Below are 25,971 nucleotides of genomic sequence, written 5' to 3'. Positions count from 1 at the left end.
GCATAATCAGAAGTCATGGAGATGTCTGCCCTTCTTATAGATCCTTGTTCTGTCCCTCAGAAAGTGCCACCTTAGTTAGAATAATAGAATATCTTGAGTTGGAAGGGCCTGCAAGGATCATCGAACTCCAATTCCTGGCTCTTCACAGGACATCCCAAGAGACACACTATGAGCATTGTCCAAACACTTCTTGGACTCTGTCAAGTTTGTTGCTTCCTGGGGAGCCTCTTCCAGTGCCCAACCACCCTTCGCTGAGAACTCTTTTACTAATATCCAGACTAAACCTTCCCTAACACAACTTCTTGCTATTCCTATGGGTTGTGTCATGGGTCACTATATAGAGAAGTGCCTGCCTCTCTGCTTCCCCTCATGAGAAAGCTGTAGATTGCTACAGGGTTTCCCCTCAGCCTCCTCATCTCCAAATTGAGCAATGCAAATTACCTTAGCTGCTCCTTCAATGGTTCCCCCACTACACCATTCTCCATCTTCATATACTCCTTTGGAAGCTCTCTAACAGCTTTGTATCTTTCTTATATTGTGGTACCCCAAACTGCACACAATATTCAAGGTGAGGCTGCAGCAGTGCAGATCAGAGCAGGACAATCCCCTCTCTTGCCCAGATGGCGAGGTTGTGCCAGATGGACCCCAGGATACAATTGGCTCTCCTGGCAGCCAGGGCACTGCTGACTCATATCCAACTTGCCATCAACCAGGACCCCCAGGTCCCTTTCCTCGGTGTCTCTTATTCCTCCCTTTCCTCTCCAGCCTCTCATTTCCCAGTCTGTCCACACGTTCAAGGTTGCCCCATACCAGGTGCAGAATCTAGCACTTGTGTTTATTCATATGGTTACTGATTTCCAATCCCTCTTGTTTGTCCAGGTCTCTCTGCAGGTCCTCTGCCTTTGACTGAATCAACAACTCCTCCCAGTTTAATATCATTGGCCAGTTTGCTTAGTATCCCTTCCAGTCCTGTGTCCAGGTCATTTATGAAGCTGTTGAAGAGCAGAGGGCCAAGGTGGGAACCCCACCAGTGACAGCTCTGCAGCCAGATGTCACCCCATTCACTGTAACTCTTTGTGCCTGTCCCATGAGCCAGCTGCTCAGCCACTGCCTGTCATGGTCAACCACTGGCAGCAAACTTCATAATTTCAGTGCTGCAGAATGAAACAGACAGATCTTGTATTAACTTTTCAGATTGCTGAGGGAACAGATACTGGGAATGATGGCTCTCCTAATGCTTTTTAAAGGCTGAAATGCAAGTTAAAAGTACATTTTACATAAAGCTATATATCTGAAACTCTGCATACAAGGATATGATTGCTACATATAAAAATCTCAAGTATATAAGAGAAAAAGTCTCAAGAAAATTTTAAGAGTATCCCAGAAACAATTTTATGTCTGCTAGAATCCATTAATCAACTTGTGTATTTAAAAATGATAGAGTTGAACTCTTCTGCTCAGATTGCCAACATCTTGATGAGAAAACAGCACACATGTTTGCCTTTCATAACCAGTTTTAAAAAAGACACCAAAAACCACTTTATGCCATGAGGACCATGCACCTAACGGTATGTCTGCTGTCATATCTCTTGTGACAGGAAGAAGATTCGTCATCACCATCAAGTAAAACTCATAAGAATTCTTACTTTGAGATAGCAGTGCATAGAAGCAGAAGATAGGATAGTGAAGCATTTAAGAGTTTCTTTAGTAATATTCAAAGATTAAGAAAAATGTTAAAAATAGAATATTATATTCTGAAGCTTCCGTTAAGTGTCACAATAAAGAGAAATTAAAGATAATAGGGATAATTTTTTATTAGAACTTGCTTTTCTTAATTTTTAAGTGTGAATTATGCTATTGCTTTTTCTGAGTTGAAGCTTAAGTATTTTTTTTGTATTATGTTTCTTCCTTGACAGCATTATTGATAGTAATTTAATTGCTGATTTCTAGACTTCTGTCTTTACAGTATCTGTGTTACAGATACTTTTGGTAATCTTTGGGATGATTTTGGGAAGCATTTTGGAGACATATTTACGAAGTTAAAGGGAAAGCTAACTCATCTCTATTGTCATTTGATCACAACCATCAAATTTTAACATATGGTTCTCCTGTTCTCAAATTAATTTGCAAATCTTAGCATTAAGGAGCAAAAAAACTATACACTTCTAAAGACATTTCAATATTGCATGGTAGCACAAGGTTGATGAAATATTGTGTGTTGTGTGTTTTACTATATGTAAATCTGATTTCAAAATATAGCAATAACATTTTTCTGGACAATAATCCATAAAAAATGATGCTGTTTTGTATATTTGAAAAATAAAATTGAACCATTTATACTGGTATAAAAAGAAGACTTTTTTTGCTGTTGCATTCCCCTTAGTAACTTACTATAAGAACAAGAACTAGACTAAGAAGTAGTTCTGGAGGGGTTGCTGTGTTCTCTATTTGCATCTCAAATAATTTTATGGATGCACATATTTTCTAAGAAAAAATAGATGGTTTTAAAGCACTAAATATTTTCAAGCCTGTTATTTTATTTCAAATTTGAAATATCACTTGTTTCTGAACTTAAAACCAGTTTCAAACTCTGACAGCTTTTGCAAACAGAAAAGTTGCAAGAGAAAGATTCAGGCAGCTAGCTTCCATGTCAGTATCATGTTGGTTCAACATCACTAGCATAGCAGTACAAAGGAAACATTCTGCATTCCTGAAAGGATGCCTTTAGCCTGTCACTTAGAACTTACACCTAACTAGATGAATGATAATGGACAAAATGTGCTTGCTACTCCAATTTTGCAAGAGACAGCTATAAATGTCCATCCTGTTAATTTGTCATTAACAGACTAAAATGCAAAACCTGATTGAACAGTCTCCCAACGTGTTTTGGGTTTTGTCATGACTCTTGTTTGCATCAGAGGAAGCAGAATCTGTTTTCTCGCTTGCTAATCCACAAGCAACACAGTTAATGTTACACACCTTGTAAAAATCACTAGTAGCATATATCTTCTTGTAAAATTATTCCCACTTACAGTGGGAATTCAGCATTTTAGGTCTATAAAGCAAATCTCCATTTACTGTGCTGTGATCACATTGTGGATCAAACTCAGATAAAGCAGGCTGGATTCTAGCTAATTTATTTTTTTTCATTAAAAGACTGCAATCAAAATTAAACCCCTACAATTTAGTAATCAAACAAAAGGTAAATGTAAGATAAATATCTTGTATCTACATTTGAGTGTCAGTTATATATATGGAATATTTCTAAATTTTTGTGTGTGTGTGTGTTCATGCAATGTTTCTTACATTTGAAAATGGTCCTAGCTTAGCATGATTTAGCTTCGTGAAGTTCACCAAGACTTCATCACCTTGAATAGCTGAGCAATAATAATGCCAACAAAAAAGCAAGCATCAGATTTATGACAGCTCTGTTTTCTTTGATGTGTTCTTGAGTGATGTGTTTATGCAAGACAAATAGGTAAGCTATACTTCCATGAGGCCTATTTGAAAAAACTCCAGATTTTTTCTGGAGATGGAGTATCTCTTTTCTCTTCAAGTATGTGTTGATGGATTAAGGGAGAATTCAGGCAGGTCCCAACTGTCAACTGCCTGTAAGTAGAGCTTGACTGAAGATTGAGCATTTGTCAGTGTTGAAAGGGAAAACTGAATTGTACACACATCTGAGCTGTCCTTGAACACATTAGACACTTTCCACTTATTCAGGGCATATTTCCTGAATGCATTGCTGCTTCTTCCTTCAACCCACAGAGTATTGACTCTAAACCTATGAATATTCTCTTATATATAAAAAGGAAACGATAAGGAACATCTGTGTCAATGGATACGTGGAAGCAGTGACAGTGAATCCCAGAAGCACTGAGGATTTTGTTATATAGTGAAAATTCTTTTTGGCAGTCTGTCTCACATCTACTGCTGTAAATCAGAAGGCAGATTGACTAATGTCCAGTGAAGTGAAACCAGCCCAACACAGTATCATTTCTGCATCTTTCAGTGTCCCATGTGCCTTTTATTCTTCTGAAAAATTGTGGAAATATTATTTTCCCCATTTTGCAGATGAGGAATTGATAAACACAGTCCTGGATACATCTCAGTACTAAACCAAGATTTTTGAGGTAGTTACATTCTTATTGTAAGATCACTCCATCATTAACGGAGTAATGTCATAGTTATAGTAATGATAATTGTAGTCAGTTATCAGAGTCGTGATAACCCTTTGGATGTGTCTTTCTCTGTTTCCTATATGAGGGAAATGTGTTGAGCATCTTGCAATCTTCAGTCAAGTATTTAATGGTAGATGAAGTGAATACGAATCATATGGTTCATTTCCAAAAATCATGCTATAAATGTATGGTAGAAAAGAAATCTCACAATGTTAGTTCATTTTTTAATGAGAAATCTTGTCTTTGACTGTCTTTGCTAATTCACCAGTTTACGTATTCCATTACAATCCATATCAATAGTAACTGTCAATTAATTTTATATGGCAGCTGTGTTTTGATAATTTCTGGTTTTCTGTAATTGGAGGATGGGCTGAGTCTGGTCAACAATAATCATCTTTCTAAAACCAGCTTTCTGTTTAATACTGACAGCTGTGTTCAGGAGACTAAGGAGTACATGAAAAGCCCAGAACTTTGAGTTTTCCCAAAAGACTATTTCTATAGATATACAATCAAAGTAAAGGATAATGACTTGTTGGAATAATTTTTTTCTTCTGTTTATCTAAACTAAATGGTGGTATTGAATGAGTGAGAAAATGTTTGCAGGTATACAGATTCTTTTTTCTGCAGAAAAAAGAAAAATCTGTCAAAGGGAAACCAGTTTATATATTTTAATGAAGAAATTATGCTACAAGTTTTATGGGAATGGATTTCCAGTCGGTCTCTGACACATTGGGTCCTCAAGGGAAATGCTATGGTATTGGGCTTCTACATAATCTCAGAACCTAGATACCAGAGGTGGATCATACCACTGAAAAATCCTTCTGTACTGTGATAAGAAAAAGTTGTTTTATGAAGTGCATTTTCTAATTTTTTACTTAGTTTTGGCCTTAAAATTTCTCTCCATCTAAAAAGGACCGGTAGATCTTAGCAGCAGAGAATTAAAATAGTTTTTGCTATTTAAATGTCATGGTTTTACATACCAGTGCATCTCCCTAACTTGCTGTTCCTTATCTCCAATTACTGTTACTACTGCTTAAATATTTTAATAGTATTTTGAAATGTTTAAATATTTCTTCTGTGACTCTAATACATCAAGAGAAGGGCACTAATGCTGGTAGGAATGTCCTCTGGGGAGAGGCTATGGGCACTGGGCTTGTCTGGTTTGGAGAGGAGGAGGCTGAGGGGTGACCTCACTTCAGTCTACAGCTTCCTGAGGAGGGAAGTGGAGAGGGAACTGCTGAGCTCTTCTCGACCTCTCAGTGCTAGGACATGTGGGGAATGGCTCAAAGTGGCATCCATTAGGGGAGATTTGGACTTGATATGAAGAAATATTTAATGACCCATAGGGTGGCCAAAACCTAGAATAGGCTTCCTGAAGGTTGGTTGATGCTTCCCCTGACCATGCCCAGTCCAGTGCTGAAGAAGCATTTGGACAATGCCCCTAAAGTCACACTTTAACTTTGGCCAGCCCTGAAATGGTCAGGCAGTGGGATTAGATGGCCACTGTAGGTCTCTTACAGCTGTTCTATTCTATTCTATTCTATTCTATTCTATTCTATTCTATTCTATTCTATTCTATTCTATTCTATTCTATTCTATTCTATTCTATTCTATTCTATTCTATTCTATTCTATTCCATTCCATTCCATTCCATTCCATTCCATTCCATTCCATTCCATTCCATTCCATTCCATTCCATTCTATTCTATCCTTACTGGTTGTATGGCTCTTATTTTGCACAGAAGTAGTTACCTCCTTTCATCTTCCCTTTATTGTAAGTCAATTTTTGTGAGTTCTGATCCACATTATTTGTTTTCTGCTTTGTTTTCTGGTTGGCATAAAACCCAAATATAAGTGGAATTTATAATATTAAAGAAACACTTCTAACAGTTACTTAGATTCTTCTGGGTTTGGGACTTAGAGCCTACATTGGTTATTATTTTTATCTCAACATACATGTGCCTCAGTTAAGGAAAAACAGACCTTTTATCACCTGCCTTTAAAATATCTATTTCAAGCTCTGCATTCGGTTGACTTCAGATAAGCAGAGTAGTGGGGAAAGAAAACTTCAGACTAATTAAATACCTGAGCAAACAGGTGTTTGGAGAAATTAATTACAACAAAAATGAACTCTAGTTTTATGCACTCCACCATATGTAACATTTAGATACATATAAACGAGATACAAAGAAATAATGCCTTCCTTTTTTTAAAAGTATCCTGTGATGTTCCCCTAAAATATATGACTTACAGTTATGTAATACTTGATTTGTTGTGTCAATACTGTTTTCAAAGTAGCTTAGCATTACATTAGCAAACATTACAGTACTTTATGTTTTGGTCTGAAACACTAAGCATTTTTTAATGGTAATCTCTCCCAACAGTTTTTTTGAACAGTAGGTGATCAACTGGAAAAATTACAATAACTTCAGAATATCTCACATGATGATAGTAATGGACTGATTTCTTTCACCAGCAAAATTGTATTTAATTTTGTTGCTACAGAATTATTTAATGAACTTTTTTTTTTTGAAAAATAGAGAAGATACTTCCTTTGATACTCAAGTGGGATTATCTACACAAACTTCTTGATATGTGCATGGAATAGTATGATCTTGAAGACATTTAGTGTGGAATAGTAGTTTTGGAAGAAGAGTCCTTTTGTAGGACTGGAGTTTATTAAATACATTTTCCATTTGTAGGAAATACATACTGTATAAATTACATAACCTAGTAGCTTTTAATCAGAAGAATAAAAAAAAGAATTTTTGGAGTATTTATATTATGCTTAAATTTAACTAAGGTTGGAGCTAGTCTCACAAAGCAGCTGCAAGCTGAATACAATTTTTAAATTGTCTTTTTAAAAAATATTTTTATTTCATTTTATGAGATTTCACCCCTCTTTTATAGTACGCTTTTATAGTTTGATTGCCCTTCTTTTTAATTACCTCTTTGAATAGTGTTTGATAGAATATAAGGTCTTATACAAAGCAAATTTTCAGAATAGTGTTTATGGCTTGACCTGAGAGTGTTCTGGTTGTGCAACCTGCTTCAACTAAACTCAGATACACTGAAGTGTTGTAAATTTCTGGTATTGTGCAGGCTCTGAAATGGTTAAGAATGTAGACATGTAAAAAATGCTTTTCCAATTACATTGCTCATCTGTTTACATTTGCATGTATATTAAAAATGCTCTTCCATCATTACTGTCAGTGACACTTTTATTGCTATCACATTGTAGTATTACCTTATGTGTAGACCTTGAAAGGCACTCTCAGTTAGAGAGAGGCGAGGGGCCTCTCTCTCAGTTATCTGCTATTGATAACAAATCCTGTTCTATCAAGTCAGAATCCCTGTCTTATTCCAAACCCATGCCCTCTCCCTGTCCGTCAGCCTTTTGGTCACTCCCACCCTGTTACCTTTTTAGCCCCCATGCCCCAATCCCACTCTTGCAACACCCCCATGTCCCCTTGTAATTGGTCTCTAATACTTCTTCCCCTGCCCTGCTCATCCCAGATACCTGACCCAAAGCCCCAAACCATTGCCTGGGCTTTTTGTCTCTGAACGCTGGACTGTTTCACGTGTGGCTGAAATAAACATCTCTGTAAAACCTCTGCCAAGGCCCATCCTGTTTCTTTACCTGTGTCACTTCAACAAAAACCTCGACCTCAACAGCCTTATTTAATATTATGCAACAGGTGTCACTGCTGAGGTAGAGAAGAAGTCCTCAACACAAAGCTGAAATGACAAAATTGAATATAGCTGCCAATGTTTGAAGATATGAATTTGCCCAGTGTCTTGGTGTGAAAGAAAGGCGTCTTCCAAGGAAAGTGGGAACCTCCCTTGGAATGGAAAATATGACCCCCCCCTTTCCTCGGAATTATTAAAATTTTGAAATTAAGAGACTTTCAGGCAAAGATATGGGAAAAGGAACAACAGTTCATTACTTGTGTGTGTGTGTGTGTGTGTGTGTGTGTGTGTGTATAACAAGGCAAACAACACCAATGGCAACATTAACCACAGCCAGCAGGCCCCAGAGGCAGTGCCAGCCTTCTCGGGGCTGTGGGGCACTTTCCCCTTTGGAGCAGTTCCGGTCACAGCCGCCAGGGGCGCTGGTGGCTCCCGGCCGGGCAGGGCGGGTGCGATGATTCCCCCGCACCTGCAGGGGGCGCTGTGGCGCGAGCCCAGACATCCCTCCCGGCAGTAACGATGGGTGAGCTGAAGAGAGAAAGAGAGGAGGGGCTTTCCTTTGTAAATTCAGGTGGTCTCAGTGCCCCTCAGGAAACCTCCAGTAGGAAGCTTGGAATGGCAGAGGCAGGCACATCTGGGATGACAAAGCACAGCAGAAGCAAGAAGCAAGCCCGTAAGCTCCAGTCACAGTGCTGAAGGGAAAGAACATAAACAAATGGGCAAAAACCATCCTGCAACAAGTATCTCTCGCCAGAGAGATCCCACTGCATGGCCGTGGAGAGGTCTCACCTCACTGTAAGGAAGCAACTGCCCCTTGCCCCCCCAGCTCTCACAGAAAGTCCCAGGCTGGCTCTCGCCCATGGCAAAACTCCCAGAGCCAGGGTCAGGGGTGGTGGGAGAGGGGGATGGGCAGCGAGCATCCCGGATGCAAAACAAAAGCAAAACCAAAAACGGGTATAGGATAAAAATCCATCCCTCAGACCCCCAGGCAAACTATTTGATGCCTGTGTTTGTGCAAATTTGTGTAAGATTTTAAGTGGAAAAATCTGTCCTTGGTATTTTCCTTTTTCATTTCCATCTTGGTCTCTCAACTTCTTTAGCAACTTGTATTGCAAAGTTCATTGGAAGCATCATATTTAAAAACCAGTGTTGTATTTTTGCTCATGGTTGCATATGAAGTATTCACATACTAATTGCTTTTTACATTAAATTATTACAGAGCATCAAATGCACATCAATGACTAAATAACTGTGGAATGTAGTATTTTCAAAACTATGTTTTGGGGTTTTTTAAGGTATCATTGTTTCTGAAAGAAAGTACCTCTTTTGTGTAAACACTCATAGCCCTGAAATACCTTCCTGGCTTTAGTTTCTTTTTACTTTTCTGCATCTTGGAGAGAGATTTTACGGTTGGATAATAAAATTAATAACTAAATGCTAATGATGGAAAAGTGGATGACAGTAGTTAAGTACTGAAGTGCTGGAAAGGAGTTGAAGATACTAATACAAAGTGGGAACTTACTCTTCACCTTCCCCATATACATCTTGCATCTAGCACTCTTGAATCCCAGTTCCTTGGTGTAGGCAGGGTTAGAAGTTCTCTATCTTAAGTGGGTTTGTTGCAAAGGCTAATGTTAATGAGGCAGAGTATAAATCAGGAAAAACCTCCATGTGCCAGAGTTTTTGTTGGTGAAAGTTCCTTTGACTGCCCAGGACATCTAGCAACACTCAACAGCATCTATACAATTTACCAGGGTTGTCTGCACATGTTGCTATACGGAATTCCTTTGACTTAATTTAAAATGCTGTGTTTCAAACCACAGCCTCAGTTCCTTTTCTAAAGGGCTATGAAGGTCAGTGCAAGACTATGCAGGAATAAACCACTTATGAGAGGTGTGGTGAATCTCTGCCTGCAGTAGACTGACGATGTGCAGGGAGATGGTCTCATCTGGATGTACTTTACAATACTAAGCAGGCGCCACTGTTAAGTGGCATTCCTCTGGGGATGAGCAAGTTTTGCAGTCCTGGGAAGGGTTAAGTACTCTGAGCTGACAGACCAGCTCTAATGAAACAATGATGTATAAATAAACCATAACACTTACATGGCAGGTGAAAGATGGATGGAGTACTTAAAAGAAGGCTCTTGGGAACTTAGTGTGGCGTGCAAGGTCAGAATATATATACTGATTATGTACATTGTATTTGGCAAAACAAGTGAGACTCCCAAGGACCATCAGAAATCAAATGATATTTTAGCATAATGTACAGTGTTGTTGTTTAATGGTTCCTATGCTCACTATTAGCATGATATTAAACGTGTGAATTTTTGAGGCTTTCTAAGTATTGAGATATCTTTTATGTCTGTAAGTTTATTCTTGCCATAACATTCATGCCTATCTGTAAAAATACGTGATTTCTGCAACATCTCTTAGTAGTGTTCACTGTGCAGTCCGGTTGAAGATTGTACATTTTGAAATAACAATTCCCTTACATGGTGGTCAAACATCTCAGTCATTTTTCAATCCAGAGTTGCATCTGCACGTGACTTATTTCAATACCACATATCAAAAAGTGACTTCTGAAAAATCTCAGTTATCCAAAGCCCTATCAGAATTTTCTCTTCATCTCCAACTCCATATATGATCCCTGATGAATGTAACAAACATCCACAGAGTTGTTATGAAAACAATGGCAGTGGAAAGGTTCTTGATATTTTTACTCCACCAGTCACCCACTTACGGCACACAGTGCTTGAAGGTGTGGCAGTCATAGCTTATTATCAGCGTAATAAATTAAGAAATACAGTTGCATTTTGTTAACCAGTCGGTTTCCACAAAAGAAAACATCTGGAAACTTATTGTTATTTGATATAGGAGGTAAATCACACTGAAATAAAATAAGATAAAGCCTTTCATGAGACATTCTGGACAACAAAATAATATAATCTATGTACAGTCAGGGATACTCTTCTTAATTTTTACATTCATTTGCATCTTTAAAAATTAATTTTAATTAGGTTTTCCATGTTTTTTTTTCAGAGAAACTACAAACATACCATTTAAATTCTGTATATAGTATTTGTAGTAATCCAAAGTAGAAAAGATACTATCAAAAGCCAGTAATTTTTTAACACCATTGCTAGCAGAAAATTACTGGCAATTCTGACTGAAACAAGAAAAAAACCAGTATTTCAGGCTGTTACAATAATAAAATTAATCTGTTTCTGTAGCACCAGGTGATCAGTGTGTAGTTATCAGTGTTACAAAAGCTATGTTGCAGCTGGAGACAGACTCTTTGATTGCAGAGCCAGTGCTTTGAATACAGCCACACCTCGTCTTGCTACCAGCATGAGCCAGGTCTTATATCCAAACAGCAGTACAGCCAACCATCTCTGCTAAAATATTTTGGTGAATTACACATTCAAACCCACCAAAAGTATGGTTTTACAATCACATCAGTTCTCAGGGAAAAAGCACGTCTGAAAAATATATGTGCTTTTTACGAATAAGGACTGATTGTTTCCTCTGCCACGTCTCCAGACTGATGGTGCAAGAAGTTGTCAGGGGACTATACTTGGTCATCTGAGGGAAGCAACCTGATTTTTAAGCACCCAGACAGCCCCTTGAAATCAGGGTCAGGTCTGCAAACTTGAAAATCAAAGAATTTATGCAATTAAATACAGACTTGTATCCATGCGTTTTTGCGTATTTTGGCCCAAGTTGTAAATCTTTATTCTCTTAATCTCCTTGCTATTTGTTACAAATACTAAACATACCACGTGTTAATAAACCCCTCTGGAATACTTCCTTCTCCACAAGAGTTAAAAACCTGATTCTTTACTATAATATGGTATGCTATTAGAATAAAAGTACCTTATTTTGCTCTCTACTTTTCAATACATCTGATGAAAACATAGGAGATTTATATAGACTTATTTAGCAGCTGTCTCATATTTACTTAGACTGTGAGGTATAAATTGAATTTAGTATTTTTTCTCAAAAATAAGTATGTGTTGATGATTAGACAATGGCAAAGGTGTTTCTGCTCTTTCTGCTCTGTCAGAAAAGGTTTCAATTTTTAAATATTTTTTGGATTGTTTAATGTCTCTTTTGTGCATTACACTGTGGCTGATTTAGTAGTAAGGACTTCTTAATTTTTAATTTTGTAGCAGGAGGTGCTAGGGGAAGCAAAACATTAATATGACAGCTATTCTCAGTATCAGGGCCATATCTTACCTTGGTTAAAAATTTGAAAGATGATTTATGAAATTGAATTGCTAAAAACGTTAATTGCCTGTGCATATTGGCCCCAGAAACAGTTTTCTGAGTAGATTCTCAGGGTAGAAGAAGGTGAGTCTGTAAAGAACAGACTTTCATAGAGTAGCTGAGAAGCAGTCACCCTGAGAAGAGGTGCATTGATTCTGTTCCAGTATTATGAACCACTAAAAGAATCCTGGGAACTTATCCAATTTCACCAACTTTATGCTTCCTTCTGAACTGAGGTCTAATTTTAGTCTAATGTGTAGGTTTCATAATTTCACCTTTTTGATATTTCAGTTAATGGATTACAAATAGGATCTCCTTTGGGATACTTACACAGAGCTTTGCAGAGAAAGAACCTCGGTGGAAGGACTTGTCTAGAAAAGTAATAAGAATAGATTGCTCGTGCAGGAATGAGTGTGGTCTCGTGCAGGAGTTGAGAAAAAGCTGATATATGAGGGCACACACCATTTAAAGATATCTGTTAGTGCTGTCAGTCATACAAAAAGTGTATAGGACAAGAATCAAATGTGCAGAAAAGCAGATAGAGGAGAAATTCTGGAAAGGTTATAGTGTCAAATTTTAGTGTTAAGTAAAAAATATTCTGGCCAACTCTCTGCTTCCCCAAATATTTACAAAACCTGTATATATCTCTATACCAACATGAACTGAATAAGAATAAAAAAGGTAGCTTGAAATTCTTGGCTAAGAAGAAGGATCTTGACATAGTAGCCATTATTGAAGAACATTGGAATGACAAAAATCAATAGGAAAATCTAATACCTGCTATAAACTGAACAGGATGGACAGATTAGGTCATGGAGCTGGGGGAACTGTATTAGGACTGTACTGTTGAGCCTTCTGATCAGGAAACAGATATTGAGTCCAAAGTGTTGGAGAGAAAAGTATCCTCTAATTCTAACGAAGTAGTAATAATGGGTGAATTCAACTACCTTAGCTGGTCAAAGGCCACATTGAGATAGAGTGTAAGGGAAACAATTTCTCAAAACTCTCAGTGGTTGCCTTTTGAATTGTTTAGTTCCAGAGTATGCAAATGGAAGTTCTTGACTTAAGTAACATAGCTGAATGCAGGTAAGAACCTCTTAACTCCAAAATCAGAATGCACCTTTTTGGATTAAAGGAATGGCTACCTAAATTTAATGCTAAATTAAATTAAACCTAAATTTAATGCTGGAGAGCCAATAGCTAGTTTGCAGAACTACTGTTAGGCTAGAGGACATAAAAACTCTTTAGACAAAAGATTAGAAAGTAAGGAAATTAAATTCTGATAATTGAGAGGGAATCAAGGTGAGGTGTTCTATAGTAGAACAAAAGATACAGCACAAAAACACGAAGTATTTGAATAATGTGACGTGGATCAGGATAAAGATGTACAAATCAGGCCTTAAACCCCCATCCCCAGGGATGTCAATAAAAAGTAATTTTGTTTATAGCATATAGTACCAAATAGCTATGAAGCTGTGACAAAAGAAGGACTTTATCAAAGCTCTCACCTCACATGCACAAAAAACCCAACAAGTTTGGTGAAGGAACCAGTCTGTAAGACACTGGCCTAGAAGAAAGCAGCAGTAGAGAATAGGGACATTCCAATGAACTGTGATTTTCCTGTGTGTATTCATGTAGTATCACAGATGTGGTGCTAGGGACCTAAGAGACTATAACATACAGCATTCACTGTGTCAGAATAAGGGAATGGGAGAAAAGAGGTAAATTAATAGGCAATTGGAAACAGCAAAGCAAGATTTTATTCATTCAAAAAAGAAAGCAACTTTTCATTAAATTATGTCCTGTCTCTTGAAATGGTAAGAAACTTCAAATATGAGAGATAGATGAAGGTAAAGTGGAGATAGATGTGATTCAATAATACAATACTTAGCCATAGCAGAGAGCTAATACCTTCTCCAAGTGACCCCTGAATATTAGAAACTGTGTTTGGAAAGAAGAATAGTAAAGTTATTAGTGATGAAAGACAAACTTAGCAACAGAACTTGAATATATTGAGATTTCTGCTTTGGAAAAAAAGTAGAGGGGAAACATGCTGACATGCAAACCATTCTGTTGTGCAACAACATTCTAGGAATACGAGACCAAGCAGTACCAGGCATCAGATGAGGATATATTTAATATCCTTTCCAAATTTCAAATGACTTGACATATTTTTATTTGGAAAGGGGTACTTTCAGGATGTGGGATGCAATTCTAATATGGCATTTTCTTCACAACACGTGCTGTTACTTCTTCAGGGGGTGATTATGGCCATTGCTCTATGTTCAGCATGTACAGGGAAAACTATTATTACTTTTCTGTGGTTTGGAGGCACGAGTAGTAATTACGTTTACCACCAGCCAGCTATCTTGTGGCTACAAAAATATGGACAAAATGGTTACATCATTTCCTTTGTGGCCCTGAAAATCCTTCTCACTGAACTCTAGATGAATCTCTGAAAGAGTAGTACCTGTACAAATGCATATTTTGAGTGCATAGCTCCACATTAAATAGAACTTTCAAAATTTGGGTCAGGGAAGGAGGGAGGTGGGAGCTACAAGGTTTGATATGTTTCTGATTCTAGTATCTCTTTTGATAGGGATTTGGAAGCTTACCTTAGGTAGGATTGAAATAGGCAGATTTGAAACTTTGCTGGCAGTTTTAAGAGAAACCACGTTGCCATGAGTGGTTAGTTACATGCATCATCAGAGTTGAAATGATGTCTGTATTAGGAATAAAATAAAATGATATCACAGAATCAATTAGGTTGTAAAAGACCTCTGAGATCATATGTCCAAAGACCATCATGTCAACTATATCAGGTTCAGTCTTTCCTTGAACACCTCCGGGGACAGTGGCTCCACTGCTTCTCTGGAAAGCCCATGTCAATATCTAATCACCCTTTCTTTGAATAAATGCATCCTAATGTCCAACCTAAACCTCCCCTGGAGCAGCTTGAGACTGTTGTCTTCTCCTGTCAGTGGTTACCTGGGAGAAGAGGCCAACCCTCACCTGAATGCAGCCTCTTTTCACACAGTCATAGGTCTCCCCTGAGTGTCCTTGTCTTCAGGGTTGACTTCCTCAACTGCTCCTCACAGGGCTTATGCTCCAAATCCTTCATGAGTCTTGTTGCCCTTCTCTAGACTCATTCCTTCCTGAATTGAGGGGCCCAGAGCTGGCCTCAAGGTGAGGCCTCACCAGTGCAGTCCTGCTGGCCACACTGTTCCTGATACATATTAAAAGGTTTTTACTGAAACACTGAAGACTGTGCTTCTGATTTCTTTGCAGTGATCTCACCTCCCAAACATTGTTTGATTCACAAAATCTCATGTGGTAACAGATCATATAGTATTTCTACCCTGCAAAATAAGTAATATGGAAAAAAAATTAAAATATGATCTATTGATTGCCACCATCTTTTACTTGATTCTCTTGGTTCATCAGTTCCTTATTATGAACTCAGGTGAATATAGACACAATAGAGGGCTCTGTCACATCAGAAATATCATAACCATTTCAGCTATACAAGACAATGGAGAAGAAAGCCATTGAGTTGTGTATCTTACCTTTTCTTCTGGTTTTCCTTGTCTTTGATGATAAAGGATGTGAACATTGCATTCTCCCAAGGCTAGAATGCAGTAATCCTTAATGTTTTTTAAGAATGCCTGTGAGAAGTGGGTGAAGTTTTTTTTCAATTTGGTTTTGGGAATCCTAATAGTGGAATGAGTGGAATGGGAAATTACACAGTTATTTTAAACAGTGCTGATGTAGGGGGAAAAAATCCACAGTTGTTGACCAGTCATTTCTTGGTGATTGTTTTCTTCAAAAGAAAAGTTGGAACTGAGTATATCAATATAGGCTTAGTAACTGTAGAAAGTAAGATTAATTGAAATTTCAGTGGTTTTGATAAAGAATATGTCTGAGAGGGAAATTCAACACTGTACTAATACTGAAAACAGGAAGGTAGCTTGACTGCATCTTAAGCAAGTCTTTTAAAAGGAGTAATGGTGATCTTCAAGGATACTTCAGGTTTTTTTTAGTTTATTCTATAAAGAAAAGGGATTTGAAATTTGAGTCTAGCAAAAAGGTATTTTAAAAGCAATTTACATCTGTCTTAGGAGAATAGAATTTAGAGACTCAGAACAGAGAAAAACATGATTTTTATGGAGCCCTGAGTAGCTGCTAGACAATTTTTATGTTTTTCTTTAACCAAATGGAGCCACTTTTAGGTACATTCTTTAACTTGCCATCTAAAGAACTGTTTATTCACCTGAGCATGCTGTGGATTTCAAGTTCAAATGAGTGTTTTTTCTTGGGTTCAGGTTCCAAATAACCAATTAAATGCATAAAAGAAGCTCATGTAAGTTGTGGGGAAAGGAGGCCAAACTTTCAATACTCTTTGATTAAGGGCATGACTGGAAATATTCTAAATATATGAATTAAAACAAGCAATTATATTTTCTAATAATGTCATTTGGAAAAAAAAATATTTCTGGATGTCTCACTTGAATGTCTACCAAAATTGCCTCTAACTTCCTGAAAGAGAAATAGAACTAATAATTTGGTATACTGCCAAGCAATTAGACCAGTGAAGAGACATTGTTCCACCAGCATCTATTATCGGAAATATCTGGATTTCTAAATGTCAGCTAAATAGGGTCACCCCACAAGCTAAGAGAGATCTGACCTGACCTTTTGACACCACCTGTTCAGGAATGGGAATTTTTAAGCAGGCTATTCTACACAGATAAAGGGTTCACAAAATTTGACCTGGAAAGAATGGTTAAAGGAATTAGTTTTGTTTAGTCTAGAAAAGAGCAGACTGAGGGAGGATGTGATTACAATCTTCCAGTACATAAAAGAATGTTATAAAGATGATAGTGATTGGTTTTCTGTGTTGGGGAAAAGACAAGAATAAAGATGTTTAATAGATAGACACTTAGATTATGTATCAGTAGAAAATTTCTAGTAATAAAAATGCAGAATAAGGCACAGACTACATAAGAAAATTCTCATCTTATTAACTTCAAATTTTAAAGATTAATTAGACCAACACTTGTCATTGATAGTCAACATTGCTAGTGTTGTTCATGGTGCGAGGTAAATAGGTAGATACATTACATGAAAAGGCTTTTCCCATGTTTCATTTTCTATAGCTGACAGATTTGGCAAGACATTCTAGACTCGTTACATCAGATATGAAAAAAATTGCCTACTGGGTGGCTTTTTATTTATTTTTTAATTATTCTGATTATATGATTAAGGCAACAGTGTTACAAGGATGGAAGAATAATAGGTAAAGAAATTATGAATCTTGTTTAGTTGCTTTGGGTGCAGAATTGAATTATATAAACAAGAGCAGTGAGTTTGCTAGCATGAATATCTTTTTCCCTGTTACTCGACAATTTTGGTATCACACATTGTTTTCTTGCTGAGTTTAATAGCAAGGATCTAAAAACTGTGATCCCATATAGATATACACACGGCCTGAAGCATGGCATACCCACTCAGAAGAACAGAAAAAAACATCAAAATTATTTAATCTTTCCAAAATGTTTGTAAAGACAGCATTTCACAGTATGATCCATCACAACCTCAAAACTAACTAACAGTGCAAAACCAAATAAGAGAACATAATTTATGTATAGGCCTTTAGTACATATTGCAGGTTAATATGAAAGGATGTGCAGGTTTTAATAGTCATTCTGTGTTGGTACCAGTTGTCTGTTGGTGGTTGAAAGTGTAACGTGCTTGCAGCTCAGTTTCTTATGTTTGATGATGACTATAAGACCTTAAAGATGTGTTAGACATGTGCAGTCTTAGTGAAGCATTTATTTAGCTGCATAAATAAAAAGTCATGTCAAATATCAAAGCTTTTATTTTACACATGAAGCAGGCTACTTGTGTTGTAGCTCCTTGTATTTTCAGAGAGTCTGTGAAAGAACATGATAATGTTTATCTCTTCTTTGAGTTTAGGAACTGATTGTATTTTATATTACATACATGCTTTGTTTTGTTTTGTTTTGTTTTCCTAGGTACTCCACAATGGACTTGTGATGGAAATGAATCATCCAACAGCTGGGAAGATAGCTGTTCCAGGTTAGATGTTTAATCTTTTTTGCTGCATGACATCCTGAGTGGTTCCGGAACTCAGCTGAGGACATGACACATCTTCACGTTTCACTCAAATGAATAAAAGTTTAACCAGGCCTATATTTGTGCTCATAGTCATTCCAGTAGCAGAAAAATGGGTTAAAATGTGTGTCAGAATAGCTTCTGGTTTCCATCGGTCAGTTGCCATAACATGAACATGAATTTGATAATATTTGCAAACTCCCACTGCTAGAAATGGTACTGCTAAATCATCTACACGAATATGTGAATCTGTTTTCGATTTAGTTTGATTTTTCAAGTTTCCCATGCTTCTTTAAGGGATATTTCTGTTTAAAAGAAAAAAAAAAAAAAGAAGATGAAAGAGGAGGGAAATTTGTACTGATGACTTAATGAAGGTCTGTCATAATGAAGTCTTATACAGCTATTTTGTACTTCCAAAGAATACAGAAATATATACAAAAGTAATAAATTAGTCTCTCCTCTTTACAGCTCTAAGTGTATCAGGAACTGGTGTAGCTTTCCTTCCATAAGACTTAGTTATGTAATGGGGTAAGGTTCAACCAGAGCCATTATGAACATACAGATTCTTGCAGTTGGCTTGGTTTTGAGAATTGATCCTAATCTGATAACCTATTAGCTATTGGGTCGATTTTTCTGCTTCTCTCTGCTTTTCTTTCTCCCAGGCCACATTGAGAATTGTTTTCTCTTTCATTCAAAGCACTATGTCATGCCTAATTTTGTAAGAACTTCTTCTTACATTGTGATTTTCTGTGCCAGTTCCACCCTCTGACACTGCATCCAGTTGTCATCAATTTCAGTTGACTTGAATACATGTAATGTTAAGAAGAATTTGACCCATAATTTTTTTCTTAATTTGCACATCCTGGAATCACACTGGGATGCAGTAAGAATTATTTGAAAGAAACCAATCCAAGTATTATATCATGTTTTCTTCATGAATAGAGGGGGTGTTTGTGTGTGCATGTGTATGCTCATATTTTCTCTTTATCACAGTTTGCATTCCACATTTGGTCTCTCTAGATTTGAACGTTTGGTTGACTGTATTAAAAAATGCTTCTCTAATTTAGATGCACATATCTGGAAATAGCAATCCTTTTTAAAGAAATTTCCTACAGAGAATAATCCTGATTTATTTACCCAAAATGAAAGGAATTAATAAAAGTTTTTTACTTAATTCTTTTTTAAGAAGTAGAAATAAAAGCCTTACAGATGGTAGAGGAAATGTGTAAGGTTTTCATGTTGCGTACAATTTATAATCTATCTTAGAGAAAGCAAATACTCCTTAAGGGGATAGCTTAAACTGCAAGAGGAAAGAGATGAAAGGAATGTTCTAATGTCTGTCAGCAGCGATAGAATGTATTGGCAAGAGAGTGAGTTTTTACATAGGTAAGCTATAGTACTTCCCAAATCCTTATTGTTATTTTTTATTTTTTATTTTATTAAACTAGTGACACTGCACTAGACTAAAATAAATCATCTTAGTCTCTAATGGTTTGCCATTTTGATGGACTTCTATGAAGAGTTTCTTGTATTGAAGCAGATGGCTGAATTGATTATTGGATATTTGAGCAGGAAAAGTAGAATTCCTTCCTTTCCTGGCATGAGAGAATAAGAAGAGAGACAGGGGAGGAAAGGGGGAAGAACACTAATTCAGTGTGAGCAGAATGGACCTATTGATATCTCTGGAAAGACAGTGCATTACTCTGTCCGAAAAAGAAAGTGAATTTGGCCTCTGTTGATGATAGATAATAGAATTACCCTGGATTTGTTCTGCTCAATAATATATCTGAAGAGTGCAGGGAAGAGTGTGCAAAGAAAGCCTATAGTAGGTAATTTCTTCTCAATGACAGTTAAAAATAGAAGTGCTTATTTTTTTTTTTAATGTGGTTATATTTTAATATCTTGTATTTGGTAGGGAACAAGTTTAATAAGGTCTCAGCTTCTGTCTCATGATTGCTTATTAAGGAAAATTAAGTTATTAATGTGAATGTTGAAACTGAATTGGCTAAAAATGTTTTTCTTTAAAGAGACTGGGGAGATTCTAATCCCAAAATAAAAATAGGTTGCTGTTATTTCTTAACCATATAAGCCAGATTTTAATGTGTCCTTTAGTAATTGAATTGGACATCACACTTCAGACTCTTGACAGAGGTCTGACTTTTACTGCCAAGTAAAGTTGTGAGTGCAGTGACAGGCACTTATTAAGTGAACCATGCTGGCAGATTTCAGCTCTAAGTATCACAGGTGGCCTCTGTGTCTAGCATATTGATTTGCAGTCGTCCTTCTCCAGGCATGTCCCCAGTTTGAGAGTTGATTCAAACCTGTGTATGAATCCTCCATTAGATATCTTGCAGCTTGAAATGGATTTTTCACTGACATTAGTGTAGGCTACAGTTTTAATGTTGGACTTGGTAATTAATACTCCCCCTTTGCTTAAATATCTTTTGATACAGTTATTGAATTTGGTTCTTTCCTCACCTATCCTCCTTGCTGTTTTTGTGATTCCCAGCCTAAGATACTGTGTGCTGATAAGTGCATTATAGGGTACTGGTGAAAAATGAGTGGGAGAAGTTGTACTACAAAGAACATTTTTCTAGTAATTTTTCTCTTCAGAATGCATCTTTATGGTAGGAAAGAAAGAGACCTTGCATTTTGATATCTCTTGTTTCAAGTATTCATGAAAAATTTCTATGCACAAATACATTGCATTGCTGTTACTAGTATCAAGATATCTCAGATTCCAGAATGAATGTGAAAAGAGAGTTCATTGTGTGTGACTAAGAGTGACTCTGTAAAAGACTGTGAGAACATTCTGAAGAAAAATGTGATTCTGTGGTAGTTCAGTGGTTTCATTAAGGTTGTGTTTCACCTATATAATTCCTTATGTTCATGTCATGATGTTTTTCTAGAAGTGACATATACATATACTTGACATATCTTATATAGAATGTGCACGCTGTGAGAGAGCCCTGCTTGAGTCATTCTTGCCAGAACTGGTTCATCTGATTGTAGGGCTGAACTAATGATTCTTTTCTGTTTCTGTACCTTAAGGCAACTTAATCATCTTTAGTTCAGGGCAGTGCTCCAAAGATGATCAAGAGCTGGAGCACCTCAGCTGGAAAGGTAGAGCCAGGGCAAAAGGCAGCCTCAGGGGAGCCTGTCAGAAACTTCCAGTACCTACAGGAAGATTATCAATGTGAAGAGATGAGTTCTTCATAGCAGTGTATGGTGGGAGGATGGCGGACAAGACAGATTCAGCCTGTATGTAATGAAAATCTTCTTCATTGTGACAACAGCCAGGCAGTGGAGCAGGTTGCCCAGAGAGATCCACATACTCTGTTCTTAGACATTTTTAAGGAACAGCTAAGTAAAGACAGGGGCAACCTGATCTGACCTAGGACATGACTCTGACCTCATCCAAGTAAGAGTGGAGTCCTCCTGAAGTCCTTTCCAGCTTGGATTATGTTCTTATTCTGTGATTATCATTAGTATATCATCCTCAGCTCTGTTGTGCTTAGCCCTTTCCACAGACATCTGAAGGAGAAATGACACACTTAAATGAGAAATGTAGAGCACAGAAAGTACTCTCAGGGACAAAAAAATCTTTTTTTATATATGCCATATGTGCCAGATTGCAGATGACACTGGATGGTACAGAGACACTACAGGTAAAAGAAGGAACAAAATTTCAAGAAGTTTTAGCATCTGGATTAGTCTTGAACTACCTTGCCAATGTATAATGGACTTCTACAAAGAGTGGTAGTATGTGGATTTCTGGAAGCCACTGAGTATTCTGAGTGCCAATATGGAGAACAATGAGTGCTCCCAACCCATACTGATTATATAGAAAAAAATTAATGGATGTGATACAATCTTTCCCAAACCTTTTCAATTTTAGTCCACTTATATGGTTTAGGAAACTTAGATAATAATACTCCCAGTTTCGGCATTATCTAGTCTCTAATGTTGACTTTTAAAAACTGACAATTGTTTTTTAAAGACAAAACGGTGTTTGTAATATAATTTTTTTAATGAAAAAAAACACAGTGTATTCAGCTGTCCTTAACAAAATAACCTTTTTAGAATTTATTAACTAGCAGGAACCTTTGTGAACTAAATTTCATTTCTGACCTCCTAAGCCTTAGCAAACTGGGGATTTGGATATGAGCCTAGACTTCGGAATGATCTCTGATCTAACAAGAAACAATATAACTGTAGAAATTGTGTAAATCACTTCTTCCAGACAAAACAAATATTCTTAGTTTTGATGTTTATGTTGTATGTTCTTCTCATCCCCATTTCCTGAGCTGATAAACACAATGCCTATCCTCTGGCCCATGATGTGCATCAAGGATGACTTAATTGCTCAGAAAGGCCAATTTCGTACCTAGCTTCATAAATTCCTTCTGTGCTCTTGAGATAAAGTATTTGGGGGACTACTCTGAACTCAGTTAGGAAAAATAGTGCAGGATTCCTCCTTAACATAGATTTCTTGGACTGAATTCAGGCAACTTATGTTAATTAATCAACCCACTCAGGAGAAATGTCCCTTTTTCCGGTCTTCTCCTGTCACTGTGCATTACAAATATACTACTGAAACAGGAAATTATTTTTTTTTCAGAGGTAGGCTTTTCCTGTTGTATGATTCATTAAATGGTGTCATGGTTCCATGGAGACTAATTGCTATCAATCTTTTAGAAGAATAGTTTTAAAGAATAAGGCAAAAAGGCAAGAAATCTAATAGGACTTCCGTATTGCGCCACAGATTTCTTCCTTAACCTTGGAAAAATCAATCTGTGTCTTACCAAACTAATTGTTTGCAGTTTTTTGGATCTTGGTTAATAGTTGAAAACTACTTTGATTCTTCAGGGAAGGAATTTCTTGGGAAAAGTCTGTTATTTAAAACATTTATTTCTATTTATTATGTATGTATTTATACCTATTTTCTTCATGTATGTGGAAGACTAGTTATAGTTAAGGAAACAGCAGTGGTATGTCTCTGTAGTTGATCAGAGCATTTCAATACAGCAAGCAAATATGTCTGTTAGTAACACATACTATCTTTTTCGACCATTTAATGTAAGTGTAGTAGAAGAAGCTTCAGTAGGACTAGATATAAAGCAGGGAAAAGTGACTTCCACATGGAGGAAGTTGCAGGAAATTAAGGAAGTCTGTACTCCAATCCATTATTTCCTGCAGCTGGGAGATCCTTCAATATAAGAACAAAAACAACAACAACAAAAAATACCAACAATTTTTTCAAGATCCTTTGCTTGAAATTCTGATCCTGTCTGCTTCTCATCAGGTGTTTTTTCATATGTGTGTTCGTGTCTGTGTGTGTACATGCATGCATGTGCATAATCAATGTTGATTGAAAAATTTTAATTTCACTTCACTTATTTATGGTATGTTGGAGACAGATGACTTCACCAGCATTACTGTTACCTCATTCGCCTTTTCTAGTCATCAGGACTGACTATTTATGTCTTTTACTTTCACAGAGCTGATTTCAATTTTGAGGAGTCCATGACTATTACAGGAACTTACACAAATAATGTATGACAGTTCACCTAGCTATCTTCAAAATACTTAAAAAAATTTCAATAAATATATGTAAGCAGTATATTCATACTGATTGCAAAAGCAGAAAAGAGAGGGTGGGAATGGCAAGGAATATGTTATTGTCTTCAGGATTATGTAGAAAGGCTAGTGCATCTTTTTAATGAATGATACTTTAATTTGAAATATTTTAATAATAATGTTCAAGTAAAACATAAATAACAAACCTTTTAATATTTTTGCTCCTCTGTCATATGTTTCCACGATATTTCTCTACCACATATTTTAAAATTTGTTATAACTTCTGGAATGGTCTTAGTGCCACAGTTAATACTTTTAATGTTGTTTTTAGCAAGAAAAGGCAGCTGTTTCTTACCTAGTTCTGGGAGTTCAGTTGTTGGAGGGAATTAAGAAATAGTGGAAGACTTTTCCATCAGTCTCAAAGTAACTGAGTAGCAGTACTGACTGGGACCAGTACTGACTGTGCCACTCAAGTAATGTCTCTCCAGAACTGCTGTTCAAGGTCTCTGAGCCAGACTCTTCTCTCATCAAACCCTAGATTTCTTTAGGATCTGGAAACCAAAGTTGCTGCATTGCATATTTTTTTTCCAGGATCTTGCACTGCTATATAGGGAAGAAAAAGAAAAAATTTTCAGGGGACATTTTCCTGCTCTGTACGTAATAGGTCAAGTAAAGTTGTGGTTGAAGTATGGAATGTTGATTGATAATTATACTTCTAGTTACTGGAGAATATTTTCTTTGTATTTTCTTCCACGTGTCCTAAGCTATATTAAGATTTTCTTTAAACTGGATTTAATTCTGATGGAGAGTTAACTCAAGAGTAATTCATTGCTGTCACATGGTGGGGGGAGGAAGGCAGTGAAAGCCAAATAAACTAATGAGTTTCCCACCAATGTCATTGTCCTAGAATTCAACTTGGTCTAAAATGATGTGGTTTTTTTCTTCTGAATGTGCATCCCACTTCTTTCTTTATAAATAACAATAACTTTGAAAGTAGTTTCTTAACCCTCACTCTGTAACAAGCACAGCCAGGTGCTCACACAGTTCAGGGTGTGTAATTATAAAGATATATCTGCATGCCTCGGGTGTGTTGTAAAACAGCCAAATTACTTCAACACCCATAAATTTTTCATATATCTTTATGATCTTTAATAATTATTGGATAAGAAAAGGAATCTACTGTCAGTTAAAAAAGGGTTGGTTTCATTAAATGTAAAAATATGTTTTAAACATTTAGACAATTTTACTTAATCCCTAGGACACCGAGTAGACTAATCCTCATTTGTGTTTCCTCCATATCATCTTGACCCAAGTCCTGCCTTCCCATCAATGTTAACAGTAATGGGATTTACTGTGTTTTCTGTGAATCTAGACTGAGCAATTTTGTGGTCAGCACTGGTGATTAGGTCATGTGCTTTGCCTTTTTATCACATTGACCATAGAATGTCATTAATTTAACTCTTTCACCTGTGTTTGACTGTAGTTTGTCCTTTTCAGAAGTCCTCAAGAGATGGAAAATTTGCCAAATATCTGCATCTGTCTCTAAAGGCCTGATTAACTTAATTGCTAAAAAACCCATGATCTCCAGTTTAATAAAGAAATTATATTTTTTTTGTGTCTTGCATGAGGTTTAAATATTTTTGTACCATGAAAGTACTTACATGACCAAAATTTTATCTAGATAACTTTTTGATAAACTATGTAGGGTAAATTGCCCAGATCTTTCAGGTTCTTTGTGTAAGTATAGTTCAGCTACAGTTTTGTAACTCTGTCTTTTTTATTGCAGTCTGTGTACTGTATATGTACAGGAAAAACTGCAGTTGTATAGAGTGGATCACAAACTTCCTGACTGACTCTGGGCAAGTCTCTTAGCCCATGAAGTTATATTTTTCACTTCTTCATGCAAAAGAGCTCACAATTAACCACATTTTTTTCCCCCACAAATTATAATACTTATATTTTGTGAAATTTGATGCTATATTCCCTTGCAGTTTATGAAAATAATCATTGGATAAGGGGCAAAATTGGGATTATGCAGTCAAATTAGTTGTTCAGTTGGTTGAACCAACCACTGGTAGATAGTGTGTACCTGTTGTATGTTAGTAAATTTATCTGTAACT

The 25,971-nt window shown here is 36.7% G+C and overlaps 1 protein-coding gene across 5 annotated transcripts in view; it reads left to right on the top strand.

Annotated features, from left to right (window-relative positions):
• Positions 1-25,971, top strand: part of SUGCT (succinyl-CoA:glutarate-CoA transferase) — a 317,360-nt gene that overhangs the window by 247,882 nt on the left and 43,507 nt on the right. For 4 of the 5 annotated variants that reach the window (XM_014883473.2, XM_088167721.1, XM_088167685.1 and 1 more), the window contains one exon: positions 18,172-18,235. The exons of the other annotated variant lie outside the window; for it this stretch is intronic. In XM_014883473.2, coding sequence (XP_014738959.2) covers positions 18,172-18,235 — 64 coding nt within the window. The remainder of the gene's footprint in view (positions 1-18,171; positions 18,236-25,971) is intronic. 5 annotated transcript variants of the gene reach the window in all.

The sequence above is a fragment of the Sturnus vulgaris genome, chromosome 1 (genome assembly GCF_052056855.1).
Source record: "Sturnus vulgaris isolate bStuVul1 chromosome 1, bStuVul1.hap1, whole genome shotgun sequence".
Lineage (NCBI taxonomy): Eukaryota > Metazoa > Chordata > Aves > Passeriformes > Sturnidae > Sturnus > Sturnus vulgaris.
The sequence above is the reverse complement of the archived record's forward strand: the minus strand, read 5'-3'. Positions and strand labels throughout refer to the sequence as shown.